Below are 13,125 nucleotides of genomic sequence, written 5' to 3' on the forward strand. Positions count from 1 at the left end.
GCGCACGGCAAGCTGATTGGTTCTCGGGTGTCTGTAAACATTCGAAACAGTCCGCAGCGGCCGCCATCTTGTGTCTCGGTAGGATTGAGACACAAGAGGTGGCAAAAATCAAAGTGGGGAAATGAGCAAAAGGGGGCAGGGTACACCCCCCTGACCCCCTAGTTTTGATGTGGGGGCCATAAAAGGGTCCCGCGGGTAAAAAAATAATTTTAAAAAAAATCGATTTTCGCATGGGGAGCGCCCGGTACGCGCACCGGGGAGCTTACGGGGGAGCGTACCATGGAGATAAAAAATGACAGACTTTTTTAAAAAAAAAATAGCATTTTTTAATAAATTGGAGGTAGTATATACCTACTGGCGACCGCCAGTAGGTAATGTGTATATATATATATATATATATATATGTATATATGTGTGTATATATGTGTATATGTGTGTATATATGTGTATATGTATATATGTGTATATGTATGTGTATATATGTGTATGTATATGTGTATATGTGTGTATATATATGTGTATGTGTATGTATGTGTATATATATATGTATATGTGTAAATATATGTATATGTGTATATGTGTGTATGTGTATGTATATTACCTACTGGCGGTCGCCAGTAGGTATATATAGTTAGAATTTTCAAAAATCCCATAGAGAAAAAATCCTATGTCTAATAACTTTGGCGTTTGTGGACGGAATTGGCAGAAATTTTCAGGAAAATGGAACATTTTGTTTCTGAGCAGCCCCTGAAAATTTGGGGGGGTTTCGTCAAGGGGGGGCCGAGAAAAAAGGGGGGTCCCAAAACGTGTTTTTAACATTGAGTTTTCCATAGGGCGGTTGGCCTCACTTTTAGCCCGAACGGCTGAATGGATTTGCACGAAACTTGGCAAAATTGTAGGGACTGGTAGCCCGATGTACCTTTGCTAGGTCTCAATATATGTGCTCCAGTGGATTTTGAGAAATTAACGTTCAAAAAAAGATATATATCTGTAACAGCGGACCGGGCAGCGTTCCAGTTCGCGTACTTTTCGCGGTACGGAGCTTTGTGAAGCGAAGCTGATTGGTTCTCCGGCGTCTGTAAACATTCCAAACAGTCTGTAGCGGCCGCCATCTTGTCTCTCGGTAGGATCGAGAGACAAGAGGAGGCCAAAGCGAAGGGGCAAATGACCATAAGGGGGCATAGTAGATCCTCGCTGACCCCCTAGGTTTGATGTGGAGGTTTTAAAAGGGCCCCGCGGGGCAAAAAAATAAATAATAATAATCGAAAGGCTGAATGGATTTGCACGAAACTTGGCAAAATATTAGGGACTGGTAGCCCGATGTGCCTTTGCTAGGTTTCAATATATGTGCTCAAGTGGATTTTGAGAAATTAACGTTCAAAAAAAGATATATATCTGTAACAGCGCTCCGCTTCTCGTACTTTTCGCGTTACGGAGCTTTGCGAAGGTGATTGGTTCTCCGGCGTCTGTAAACATTCCAAACAGTCCGTAGCGGCCGCCATCTTGTCTCTCGGTAGGATCGAGAGACAAGAGGAGGCCAAAGCGAAGGGGCAAATGACCATAAGGGGGCATAGTAGATCCTCCCTGACCTCTTAGGTTTGATGTACCATTTTGCCAAGTTTGGTGTAATTCCGTTCAGCCATTCAGGCTGTAGACGTATCTAAATGTCCTATGGAAAAGTGCATGGGGAAAACACATTTGAAAGTGTTGAAATTTAGAACCAATTAAAATGTTACTTTGGTTTTGTATTTGTGTGTGATGAAAGTTAATTGGTTATGTATATATCTAAAATGAGAGGAAACCACAGCCATTTTGTGATACTACTGTCTGAGGTACATTTGTGAGGAATTTTTGGTGCTCAATTTCTGGTGTTTGGTTTACACAGTACTAACACTTCTCCTACTTTTAAAAAGGTGAGTTGTTAATTTGTAAGGGGAACTATGTTGTACACTTTAAGATAATTTGAAAAATGTTTTCTGTTATTTATTTACAGTCCTTCTGTTATACTAAATACTAAAAATGATAAATGAAAGTGATTATTTTTTTCTGCAATTTACAGCAAGCAATTTCAAAATAAAATGGCTCACAATGAAGAGACCGTGGCAATTTCTTTTGAATTATCCACTACATTTATTGAAATTGACAGCACCAATAATGAAATATTCTCACAAGGAGGAGATGACTTGAATGATTTTTTTGATCAATCTCTTGATGGCGAATTTATCGAATGTTTGGAGACCATAGAGTTACAAGAATCATCATTGCAGACTTTTCATGAGGAGATTCCAGATGAGATGATTGAAGAGGAAATTCCTGATGAGGACATGTTACTAGTTCTTTCAAATTTTGAAAATTCAGAAGAATAAATTTATATTTAGAAATACATAAATTGTTTGAGACATTATTCATTTTTATTTTTAATTTATGAGGTTGTAGCGAAGTGATTGTAGTATAAAATGAGACTTATAGTATAGAGTGGAACATTTTTATGTTACATGGTAAGTTTACTCATATTTACTTCCCTTCTCCCACTATATTATCTCCAATGTGTATTTGACATCTCTTCTTCATCTCCGGCCTCCTTTCTCTCACTGTCTGTCTCTGATGCATCTTATCGCTGCCATTTTGTGTAATTACAGAAGAGAGTAAAATAAAATAGTTCGGAACGTGAAAAGGGGGCAAAGTAGAGTACCCCTCACCCCCTAGGCCTTCTCAGGTGGTCCCAAAAGGATCAGTTTCTGCTTTCCTGAGAGATTATGGTATGAGTTCCATATACCACAATAACTTGCATTACAACATGCAAGATATCTATCTCCTATTACCAACTTTTGGAGATATTAGCGCTAAGCGCGAATATCTCCAAAAACTAACACCTGCCCTGAGCAGTTCTTAGCCATGTTATCCAATGGGAGGTGGATAACATGGCTAAGAGCATTAGCTCGGTAATGCATGAATATCGCTGACTTTTTAGCGATATTCATGCATTGCGGCCGTTTTTTATCGCATTTGCGATAAACCTTGATAATAGCAAGGTTTATCTTCGATAATTTCTGACGATGCTTAGCGGTAAAAAATTCGTTGCTAAGCATCGTTAGCGATAAATATCGCTTAACTTTGGCAATATGCACCAACGTCTGTTAACGTTCGATTCGAAGGAAATGAAGTGTTGAAAAACATTGTCTGCGCCATCTTGCCTTTTTTGAAATGCCACACTTTTGTTGTGCACGGCAGCCATTTTAGATGCCTTGACCAGACCCACTCTCTGCACGCTGTCGATTCGTAGCATGGCTCCCCACCCTCGCAAGCATCTTCCCCAGGCACTGCTCACCCCCGCTCTCTGTCTTATGCATGGGCAATAAACCTCCCCCTATCTGCGCTGCTCTTCCCTGAGAATCACACTCTGTGCCCGCCCGACACCTCCCTTTCGCCCTATTCACTACCACACCCTCTGACACTCCTCTTCCTCTGTGTCCGATTGTCCAGGCCGGTCCTAGGCTATCAGCTAGCCCTGCAGATGTAGTTTATGGCCCCAGCTGTAAAGAATCACCCCTCTTCAAAGGAGTTATAGTAGATCAAGGCCCACACCCGATGAGATCCGTCACACCACACGTGTTCATACTATCTGAAAACCATCCTGTATTGTGATTGGGGAGGGGACCGAGCCTGAAGCGGAAGATTCCAGGGATGACTCTTTGTACATCAAAGTTTTTACAATTATGTGTCACATTAAAAATATATAGCACTCCAACAAAGTAGTAGGAATATAAAACTTTAATAACTTATAAATATATACAACAAAACAAAAACAGTAAAAACATTTAAACAACGAAGAGACCGTGGCAATTTCTTTTGAATTATCCACTACATTAATTGAAATTGACAGCACCAATAATGAAATATTCTCACAAGGAGGAGATGACTTGAATGATTTTTTTGATCAATATCTTGATGGCGAATTTATCGAATGTTTGGAGACCATAGAGTTACAAGAACCATCATTGCAGACTTTTCATGAGGAAATTCCTGATGAGATGATTGAAGAGGAAATTCCTGATGAGGACATGTTACTAGTTCTTTCAAATTATGAAAATTCAGAAGATGTTGCCTGGGTGCCGCACTGATTTGGGTATCCGGCGTGGGGCGTCCCGGGGGGTGGGTTGTCAGTAGCGGTCTGTTGTGCGAATAGTTCCAAGGCCGCAGAACGCGCTGAAATCTGGATGTCACGAAGGTGATGTCTAGTAAGTTGCCGCCCAGCAAATAACGGCGTGGGGTGCCGCGGGGGGGGGGGAAGGCAGTCCAAAGTTCCGTTAAAAGGGCAAAGGAAAGGATCAGTGGTTTGAACCATCAGTCAAAAAGGGGAGGGGGTGCAACAATTTTTCCTACCGGGTCACACTGTGCTTTCACCGGAACTGAGGTCTGCAGGATTCTAGTCATTCAAACTGAGGCTGGCGCCAGCATGGGAGCGCCGACGTCCCGCGGCTACAGTTTCGTCACTCCACGGGCGATCATGGCAGTCATTCCCCATCGGGGGTCGGGGACTCCCGCGGCTCCTCTAGAATCTTCAAGGTCGTGGAGGACTACGGTGGTGGAGTCAACCAGTGACCGGGCCATTTCTTTATGCTGGGCCCGCTCTTGCCAGGTCGACCGCCATTTTGAGAGTTCGGTAGCTACTGGCGATCGCGGGGTCAAATGAGCGGACGGGCTCCACCCTGCCGGGCGAGACGTTGCAGCATCGCCACAGTGGAAGAACCCTTTTCCGGGCGCCTGGAGCGCTGAGGGTGCAGCTGGGAAGCCTCCACCTGGGGAGGCGGGAGAGGCCTGTTCGCACCGTCTCTCCCTCCCAGTGCACCCCACGGCGTCTCGCTTGAGATTTCTAATGGCCGGACCAGGCGATGAGGACGAGAGGGGGGGGGTCGGAGGCATGTGCAAGACATCCCCCCCCAGGGTTGTTGCAGCAATTATTCAAGAAAGAAGAAATGTCCCGTCCGTCTTTGGGCCGTACCTCCGGTGGATGGCGGCCGGACGCCCTTTGCTCTGGCCCCATGAACGGGTTCCTTGGCTCATCGGCTGCAGCCGGATCCCGTCGGCCCCAGCCCCCGGCCGTTGGTGGCCGGACCGGGAGAGAGTGTGGAGGGACAACCTGCAACTCTCAAGGGCCACCGCGGCCGGACTGGGAGAGAGAGGGGAGGGTCGAGGACACGGACATTCCCCCCCCTGAAACTCTCCAGTGTTGTCAATCCCCCTGGCCGGGTCCCGCTGGCCTCGGCCTCTCCTCCGGCTACACCCTACGTGATGATCTCCTGGCCGAGGCGTGGCAGCAGGACCCGCCTTATATGTGTTGCTTCCGGCTGGGCGTAGCCGAAAACCTGTTGCCCTTTGGAAGTTTCTAGAATGGGGCGGATGTCTGCTGACTTCTATCGTTCCCAGTTTGCCGTTATTTGGCCGTGGCAGGCGGTGGGACAGACACGTTTTGGGGCAGTGAGGGGCGATGTTTTCAGGTTTCTTATTACGGGCTTACTTCTAACGTTTCTTGTTTCTAGGACAATAATAGGTTTTATCATTACGTATTATCATTTCTTTGTTTGTTATTTAATAAAAAGTTCATCAGTGGCCTACTGATTTTCTTTTTCCTATTCTTTTCTTTCCAGGTTGTTTCATGCTAAAGTTTCTGTTAACAGGATACAGTGATCACTTCGTTATTATTGCATATGTCCTTTTCACTAGGGGTGCTCTCTGGTCGGGCCAGATGACCTATCTCTAGTAAATGGTCCGGGTGAAACAGGTGCATCAATCAGTGGGGAGTAGATAGGCATGACAGATTACAACGGGGGACAAAGGTCCGCATTACGTACCCTTTCACTACTTGCAAAGATTTTCCTACGTTTATTTGCAAACAGGGAATACCTCCATAAAGAACTAATTCCCAAACAGTCAATGTTCGGACAATCAATCAATCAATGAGGAATGAAATAGGTACGACGTGTTAAAGGCTTGCGTTACCTACCCTTCACTATCTGCAAAGGGAGAGAGAATATTCCTATTCTTCCTCGTTTGCAGGCAGAGAAGATCCTTAAGAGAACCAACTTCGAACAATTCAATGCTCGATTCAAACAATCAACAAGGGGTACTGTGAACACAAATGAACGCCGCTTATGTACATACACATTGCTATTTTCAACAGGTTGTTCCTAATGTTTCTATTTTAGCGAGGTCAAAAAGAGATCCCATTAGTGGCCTACTGATTTTGCTCGATTCCTTTTGTTTTTTTACATGATTTTTCGCTATCTGCAAAGACTAAACAGAGTATTGCGACTCTGTGCTTGTTTGTAAATAGAGAATGAACCAAAGAGAACAATCAATCAAATGGAGAGAGAAGCAGGCACGACGGATTACAACGGGGGCAAAGGCCTGCGTTAACTACCCATCACTATCTGCAAAGAGAGAGTACTCCTAATAGAAATGAGGGGTGGGGGGCAGCATTCAAAGCAGATCAGTGTGCATAAACACGAAAATGTTTTTACTTACCACGTACTTGACATTCGACAGCTTATGATATTTGCTATTAAAAAACCATTGCAATTCACTGAAAAAACCATAGGTTATAGACCATATATAGTTAGGAATTAGCATTTACAAAACCTTGAAAATTCACTGAAAAAACCATAGGTTATAGACCATATATAGTTAGGAATTAGCATTTACAAAACCTTGAAAATTCACTGAAAAAAACATAGGTTATAGACCATGTATCGTTAGGAATTAGCATTTAAAAAAACTTATTTTACTCACACAAAACCATTGAAATTCCATATATAGTTAGTTGCACTAACTATATATCGCGCACCCGCAATCCACTGCTGATGTCACATATTACATCATTCATGACATGGTCAGTGACATCACTGATGACACCACTGATGACATCTCAAATGACATCACTGATGACAACATCCAGTGACTGTATGTTTCTGTAAAGTTAAAATGTGTCTTACATATTGAAGAATGAGTGGAAGTATAAGTGTCTGGACAAAGGATTTAGTAGGTGCATGACTGACTGTATGAGTGAGTGGTTAAATGTCTCACTGAGTGCATGGGTTAGTGACTAAACTGTCTTAATTTGTGCATCATTATGTCTGTTGTTCTGTAAACTGCTGCATGTTTTGATCAGTAGCTATATGATTAACTATATGGGTTACTGATTGATTGTCCAAGTATTTGTATGGGAGACTGAGTGTGTGTGTGGCTGGCTGGGAGGTGTGTGACTCTGTGCAGATCAATGTGTACTTGTATCAATGATTGTATAACAAGGTAAGTATGTGTTAGTATATGTTTGAAAATGTAAGGTGCTCTATGTTTAACTGTATAGACAAGAAAATGGAAGTGTCATTGATTCTTTACAGGACTGACTAGGTGTGTGAGTAACTCCATGGATGAGTGGCAGACTGAGTGTCTGTATAGGTGTACGAGTGCATATGATAGTGTTGTAAAGATGAGTGATTGTATGTATGAATGATTGTATGGGTGAATGAGTGAAGGTGTGTGTAGACGTAGGAATCAGTGAGTGCGTATGTAGTAACTAGTATTGGTGTGTCAATGGTTTCAAAAATTATATTCTGTATTTAACACTGGGTGAAACAGAGGTTATATTAAAATGTGAGGAGATGCATTGTATTGTCACATGAATGATATCATCAGTGATGTCATCAGTGATGTCAAATGAGATGTCATCAGTGATGTCACTGACCATGTCATGAATGATGTAATATGTGACATCATCAGCAGTGGATTGCGGGTGCGCGATATATAGTTAGTGCAACTAACTATATATGGAATTTCAATGGTTTTGTGTGAGTAAAATAAGGTTTTTTAAATGCTAATTCCTAACGATATATGGTCTATAACCTATGGTTTTTTTCAGTGAATATATATGTATGTATGTGTGTATATATGTGTATGTATGTATGTATGTATATATGTATGTATATGTATATACATGTATGTATATGTATGTATGTATATATATGTTTTAACAAATAAAATTGTATTTCTTTTTATAACTTAAATTAAGTTATTTAAGTATTTTTAAGTAGATTTTAGTTATTAATTTTTAATATTTTTAAAATTTTACATTAATTTGAATAAATTCGATATTTTTACAAAGTACATATTTTTAAACAATATTTTTGACTCGATATTTTTGTACTTACCTGTTTGTAGATAGGACTTCGATATTTATGTAGTCTATATTATGTCAGTGATCCATTTTCAACATCCGCTCAAAATATGAAATACAAAATGTTAATTGTCCACCACAACTGCTTACGCATTCTGCTACACAGATACCATGTACACACATGACATATGACACACGACCGTATGCTGCGAAGGAACCCGGCACTGCGGACAATTAAAAAGGGTAGGCTAGTAACGCATATTAACACAAGTGTCTGCCCAGTGAGAGGCACTGCCTCTCCCTGGGCACAGCCCAGTGAGCTGATTGTAGTCACACTCGATTAACGAGGGTGTGCAGGAACCCCGCTACAGCATAAACTGGGCCATCCATGTGCACGCTTCATGTGGTGTACGTAGAGGCAAAAGGAAATGTATCAAGCTCCAGAGGCTTGGTCGTTGCACACTCTGAGCCATGGAGGGACATTTGTGTCCCAACACTAGCCTTTCACCTCGAGGTGGCCAACTGGCCATCAGCCAGACTGCTGAAGTCTTACTCTGTCAGCACCTTCATCTTCCATGTCCATTTACAAATTCCATTTTCAAGTTAAAAAACAAACTAAAACTAAGAATCAAAGTAATTGAATGCATGAGTTAGTTTAGCATAACTTTAAAGAGAAAATGACAGGGGTATGTAAATTGATCGGTGCAAATAAAAGGTTACAATTCATGTAAAAATCTTAATACAAAATGTAAAATAACCAATTAATATAATATCAACATGAGGAAAGTCAAGGAGGTTTAGAGACTTTGGAGCATCTAGCACTAGCATCAATAAACAATGTAATAGGTATATTTAATCAAAAAGCCTCATTCATGTACACAGGCCATGAGACAGTATATCTTGGTTTTCCACCTCGTTAAAAACGTGACCGCATCATCATTTGTTTTTTTTTTCTCATTTTCTTTCCTCCACCAGGAGGAATAATCACTGGCTATTACAGTAGTGATCTGTGATGAAAACGTGGAAGTGCTCAAGTAAGGCGAGTTAAAAAAGGTAAACTTCGCATTACCTGAACTATACCTTTATTCAATTCGGAATGGAGGCAAGTAAAACAGTGTTGTGCGTGAGAAGACAAATTATTCATCTAACGCACTGAATTGTCCATGTGCATGGTTGACCTGTTTCAGAGACCTCTCTTTGAAGAATTATCCTAGACATTTGGTTCGGAAGTCCAGAAAAAGAGCTTCAAATAATAACAGAGACAGTCTACTGGAGATCTTGCCACCTAAACCTAAGCAGGATCGTATGACTTGTGTACAAACTTTCTGCACAGAATCAAATCAGATTCAAAAAATAGTGAGGAAACATTGGAGAATCCTTAACACAGGAGCTGACACTATACCTGCCCCACTATTTGCATTCAAAAGGGGACCAAATCTTAAGGACAGGTTGGTGCATACTCGACCCAAAGGAGAGCTCCCTAGAGCAGTAGGTACCCTTTGGGACATGCCGGCGGCCACAGGTCACCATCCCTGTGGGAACTGTGCTGCCTGTCCCCAGACAGAGAAGTCCTTAACCATAGACATCGGCACAGACCGACCCTGGGAACAACGCGGATTTACAAACTGCAATAGTAGCAACTTGATATATCTAATCAGCTGTCCCTGTGGGAAACGATATGTAGGGATGACCACCCGAAAGGTTAAGATACGCATATCGGAGCACAAGAGCTCTATCAGATGCTCAAAGCAGACGACCAGGATGACCAGCCATTTTTTAGAGGCGAGACATAGCCCTTTGTCACTAAGATGGACAGTCTTAGAACAACCATTGATCCCGACACATGTCACTGATGTGAGTGGGTTCCTCTTGAGACGTGAGCAGAGGTGGGTCTACAAATTACAGACTGACAAACAGGGTATGAACGAGGATATCCCGTGGATGTCGCTGTAAGAGACCCTATTCTAGGGCGCAACGCACCCAAGTCCATGTGGGTCTTGGAGTTTTCTGGAGAATGAACAAGTAAATTCTATATACATTTGAATGTCTCTGAGGAAAGAGGCTGGGTGTAGCGAGACATACAGAAGCTGCACATACATTCTACATAGTCTCCCACTCCAACATCCTGACTTTGCCACACGTATACTAATTGTGGGTATAATACTGAGGTGAAATTGAACAGACCACAGATAGTTGGCGAATATGACTACATCTCCCTATTTGCTTAGAGGTTTTGTAGTACCGTAAGAAGGGCCACACAAGCGCAAGGGATCTCGCTCATAGAACAGAAATAGGAGACAGAATACTGATTTATAACCAGTCAGTAGCAGAATCAAGAGACATTTAAAAAAGTGGGGGGCTAATATCCACCTTTATAAATATACGAAGTCTGATGAATGAAAATACAAAATCAAACTACATTTCCCTACAAGCCTTGGGGGGCGCGCTGTTATGACATCACAGCGTGAGCCTACCCAGGTTTTTGCCAAATAGACCTCCTCCTATCCGCCGGGTACCTCCCACAGACAGCCCAGAAGGACGTCTGGAGTACCAACGGACAGGTAGGAAGGCAGACTCTGCAGATGTACATCATTAACAATGAAGAGATTTGATAGTCTAAGATAGGCGGGTACAGATCACTGCACAAAGTCAGGCGCATCAGTCGGCTGTTGTTCACCCCGTTATTTGACATGCAGAATAGGATACCTTTCTTTTCTTTACAAGAATCGGAACGCAGGCATGATGGCCGTGTTACTGATTAATGATATACATGAGGCGAGTGACAGGTCTTAATGAAGATGGGCCGCAGCCAGGCTCTGTTGCACTTTTCTCGTGCTTATAAGCGGGATACACCAAGCCAGAACCTAGTCTTTTAAACAACTGCTGTCACCGCGCGCGAGCACTTCATTTTGCTCCGAGATGCACTCTCAATGTATTATAAAAACGGAACGAGAAGAGAGGCAAAGAAAACTCAGACTCTTTGACTACGGAGGGTTGACATGGAAAGCCAATAGATTTTGACTCGTAAAAAATGTTTTGTAATTCTGTGTATTTAGTGATTAGATGAAGTACTTGACACTAATTTTGAAAAACGTCAGAGCCTACTCAATAGGGTATAGGTCTGATAACAACTTTTGCGGCCTGACATGGCTCTTTAAACATTTTCATTAACACACTTTTGAACTGAAGCAGTAATGTGAACTGCTCTGGGTCTCCCCTGACGGAGGGTGGTAGAAGTGACCCTACAGGGCTTAGTTTACTATACTACTGAATAGGAAATGAAGACACATACTTTAGACAATTGTCTAGTATAAACACATAGATTTGTTGCGCAACGTCGAGGTGCTTCCTCTGATTTCCTCCATTTGTTTGGCTTGAATAGAGCGGTGCTCCGAGTTACCTGAGCTGTGGCCAGGTGAGGGGGGGGCGACATTCTCCTACAGATTGGGTGAGTGTTTAATTATATGTTATTTGCACATATGATTATGAGACACATTAAATGGTCTAGCTCTCTAGTACACCTAATTAGGTGACATGATTTTGAAGTACGTTCACTTGCCTGGACATTACAAATCCAGCAGTTTAGTATTTTGAGATTATATATTGTCACTAACTATATGAATTTTTTTTTTTTTTTTTCTTTTCACTTTGTGTGTCTGTCTGTCCGCTTGATGAACTCCCGCAACTTGACAACAGGAGAATTCTCAGGTGATATTTACTCTGATTATCACTTTTTTGTATGATTTCATTCACATTATCACTCGTAGCAGTAGCTTAATTAGGTCCTGATGAAGCAGCGTGGTGACCCATGGGCCCAGTGAAAGTCTGCAGAAACATGTCGACCAATTTTTCATCTGTGTAGTTATTGGTTGAAAGTACCGTATGCACTGTTTTTAACATTGAGAAAAGGGAGGTACTCATTAAACATATTTTCCTCCTCTTACTCAATTTTAGCCACCACACCTTACACATTTGTTGGTTTACTTTTATTAGCACTGCTTTTCAACTACCCCCTGGTACCTACTAGTGAACACAACGTGTTTGGGACCGATGTGAGCGATTTGATTGGAGCTTGCCAAATCTTGCACTGGGTGCTCAATCTCCCAGATGCAATTTGAGGGTTCCCAAATGATGTAGGGCGGTACAGGGTGGAAGTCTGATGGGAACTCTTTAAGCATTTGAAGAGACCCATTGACAGATTTTGTGAGTTGACTAGATCATAACACCTTCCCCTAGCGGACAAGGCACATACACTCTATTCTTCTGTGACCCCGTGCTACTTTTGGGTTGGTATATAAGTTGTTGTCAGGGATGTAGCACTGGTAGGTCGTTAAATATTCCCTGGGACCCACTGTGTGTGTTAAATAATTGACCTGTTTCAGCCCCATAAAATTGCCCTCACTGGTCAGGGGCCTTCTTCAGGACCTTACAATGTGGAGGCTGCGAGTTGTTACAGCATGGCTGAGTGCGACATTGGCTCACCTAATTAGATAAAGGCCATAAAGTACCTTTGAGTCCTTAATTTCGGACTTCCTCAGGGTGCCGGTGGGCGTATTGACCTGCTGGCTTGAATGTGCAGCGCGACTTGTGCTCACTCTCCTCTCCGTGCCCGGGTCAATGTAGTAGGTAACCATAAATTCAAGCATGTCGTTGCCATGTGAATAGGGTATACAAAAATGTAATCTAATCTATGGTTATAACAAACAGCGTACCACCATGTTTTATAGGATAATTTGGTAAAATCTTTACAGTTTTTGGTTATTTGTTGAAGAGCAACTGCTAACAATAAGTATATTATCCTTGTATTAGAATCACAATCTGCCCAGATAGGGGCTAAGCTTCCCAAAAAACATGAGAAGTAGAACAAGCATTTGCAATGCAATAGGTCACTCATTTAAGCAAGTTTAAGCTATTGGCATTGTAAAAGACCATGCATATTATTTTTGTTTTTT

At 42.2% G+C, this 13,125-nt stretch overlaps 1 protein-coding gene across 3 annotated transcripts in view; it reads left to right on the plus strand.

The window, feature by feature from the left end:
- LOC144797809 (transmembrane protein 272-like) overlaps nt 1-13,125 on the plus strand; it is a 192,707-nt gene that overhangs the window by 90,650 nt on the left and 88,932 nt on the right. Inside the window, exon 3 of one of the 3 annotated variants that reach the window (XM_078668598.1) lies at nt 11,556-11,588. The exons of 1 other annotated variant lie outside the window; for it this stretch is intronic. In XM_078668598.1, coding sequence (XP_078524724.1) covers nt 11,556-11,588 — 33 coding nt within the window. Of the gene's footprint in view, nt 1-9,148; nt 9,208-11,555; nt 11,589-13,125 lie in introns of all 3 variants that reach the window. One more of the 3 variants, XM_078668600.1, reaches the window with a different exon arrangement.

The sequence above is a fragment of the Lissotriton helveticus genome, chromosome 12 (assembly GCF_964261635.1).
Source record: "Lissotriton helveticus chromosome 12, aLisHel1.1, whole genome shotgun sequence".
NCBI classification, from domain to species: Eukaryota; Metazoa; Chordata; class Amphibia; order Caudata; family Salamandridae; genus Lissotriton; species Lissotriton helveticus.